We start from the raw sequence: 2,154 nt of genomic DNA, 5'->3' as shown, positions 1-2,154 counted from the left end.
TTTTTTTCCCCCCCCCCCCGGGCCGCAGTTAGCTGTTTATGAGCATATTCAGTACTTGGGGAGAGCGCACTAGAGAAGATGCTAGGATTTGACATTTTTTCCTAATTGCTAACTTCATGGATTAGGTCTTTTTATTGGGAGGTCACCGATAACAATGCTAGTGGCATCCTCTCTGCTTGAGACGGTGATGATTGAAGATGCTGAAATATTAATTAACACGCTTTCCCTTCTGATCTAATATGAAGTTTTCACTGGGATGTTAATCTCTGATCCTTCCATACAAAACCAATTACATGAGAGGTTGTAAAATCAGAAATGGTGGATACATCGTAAGCTTCAAAATTACAGAAAAAAACGTGGTTTGCATTCCGAATCTGCATCCTATGGGCTCTCTAGAAGGAAAATGATCTCAGATGTTTTGAAGGAAAAACTAATCCTGTTTATAGATTGAAGGCTTTGTCTCCTCCAAATAACCTTTTCAGGTGTAATTTCCATTTTGTTGGTGGTTGAGAGTTGAGACTCCCTACAGTTATAACACGGTTGGCCTAACTTATTTTTGCTGCACTTGCTTAGTGCTAATTTGTGAGTTATACAAAGGTATCTTTCATAAAACTAAAAGAAAAATCACTTTATTAAGAACTCAACATTTTACGCAGTGATCACTAGATAACATTTGGTATTAATTCCAGAAAGTTAAAGGTAAACATAGCCTCTATGACTACTGCAAACATAGTTACATTATCTCTTGTTTGATTTTGGATCCAATTATTTGTTTTCTAGTCCTCTCTATTTAACTTTGATTTAGTCCTCTTCTTTTTTTTCTTGAACGTTGCACAGAAGTAAGCAAAATAGAAAGGGGCATTTCTGATAATAAACAATAGATGGCTTTGCACTGTCTTACCATTCTCCCAAAAAAAAAAAAAAAAAAAAAAAAAAATGGAAAGGATCTTGTATTTTGCGTGTTGAGTGTGTGATGTTATGAGTATTGCTCCAAGTCACTAGGAGGTCAAACATGATTGCCAGAAACCGTTTAATGAAGTCTACCTTTGTATGGATGTCATGATATTTTCCATGGATTTAAATATTCAACATAGCTTTTGACATGCTGTAAGCAAGTGAATATCACTTTTCTGTTTGTTGAATGAGCAAATGTAAGTTGCCACGTCTTTGGGTGTTTCTAAAACTGTACACTTGGAAAATCATTCTTTTGTGCTAAACTGATGATATATGCACAGGTTGAAGGAAGGATCATTAAGTCTCAGATCTGGGACACCGCTGGACAGGAGAGATATAGAGCCATTACAAGTGCTTACTATAGGGGTGCACTTGGAGCTCTTCTGGTATATGATGTGACAAAACCTATGTCCTTTGAAAATGTCAGCCGATGGTTAAAGGAACTGAGGGATCATGCAGACTCCAACATTGTGATTATGCTCATTGGAAACAAGACTGATCTGAAGCATCTGCGAGCAGTTCCTACAGAGGATGCTCAGGGCTACGCTGAAAGAGAAGGGCTTTCTTTCATTGAAACATCTGCTTTGGAGGCAACAAACGTAGAAAAAGCTTTCCAGATGAATCTTTCAGAAATCTATCGTATAATCAGTAAGAAGTCACTTTCTTCAGGAGAGGATCCAGCACCTGCTAACATTAAAGAAGGGAAGACTCTTGTTGTTGGAGCAGAGGAGATAAACACCAAGAAAGCATGTTGCTCTTCTTGATCACAATCGATTGTTTTTATCCTTATTCACAATCAATTGCTTTTATCCTTTTGTTTTTATCTATTTGTTATCATTATTCTAATTAAATTTTGAACGTATTTGTTTTATATTTTCTATCAATTGGTTTGATCCTTTTGTTATGACTAGCTTCTCCGCACGTGCGTTGCACGTGTATGCCGAGCCATATAGTATATGATTCTGTAAGATAATATTAAAATTTATTTTTGAGTAATTAATTATACATAAAATTATAAAGTGCAAGTTTACTAAGAATGATCAATGTGAATTATTGCGCATTATTTTGTTTGTTGAGATCAAGGTGATTGGATATTATCTTATGTATGAAGATGAACAATCAAAATTAATTAGATACATTTGATTTTTTGTCTTATTTTCATTTCACGAGGCATAAACATGTAGTAAAGTATTTTTAACC

The 2,154-nt window shown here is 35.4% G+C and overlaps 1 protein-coding gene across 1 annotated transcript in view; it reads left to right on the top strand.

Moving 5' to 3' along the window:
- Positions 1–1,861, top strand: part of LOC109213259 (ras-related protein RABA2a-like) — a 4,115-nt gene extending 2,254 nt beyond the window's left edge. Inside the window, exon 2 of the mRNA XM_019377043.1 lies at positions 1,236–1,861. Within this exon, the coding sequence (XP_019232588.1) occupies positions 1,236–1,718 (483 nt within the window). The 3' untranslated portion in view covers positions 1,719–1,861. The remainder of the gene's footprint in view (positions 1–1,235) is intronic.

Source organism: Nicotiana attenuata, chromosome 2 (assembly GCF_001879085.1).
Source record: "Nicotiana attenuata strain UT chromosome 2, NIATTr2, whole genome shotgun sequence".
In the NCBI taxonomy this organism is placed as follows: Eukaryota; Viridiplantae; Streptophyta; class Magnoliopsida; order Solanales; family Solanaceae; genus Nicotiana; species Nicotiana attenuata.
This window is presented reverse-complemented; position numbering and strand designations above follow the sequence as displayed.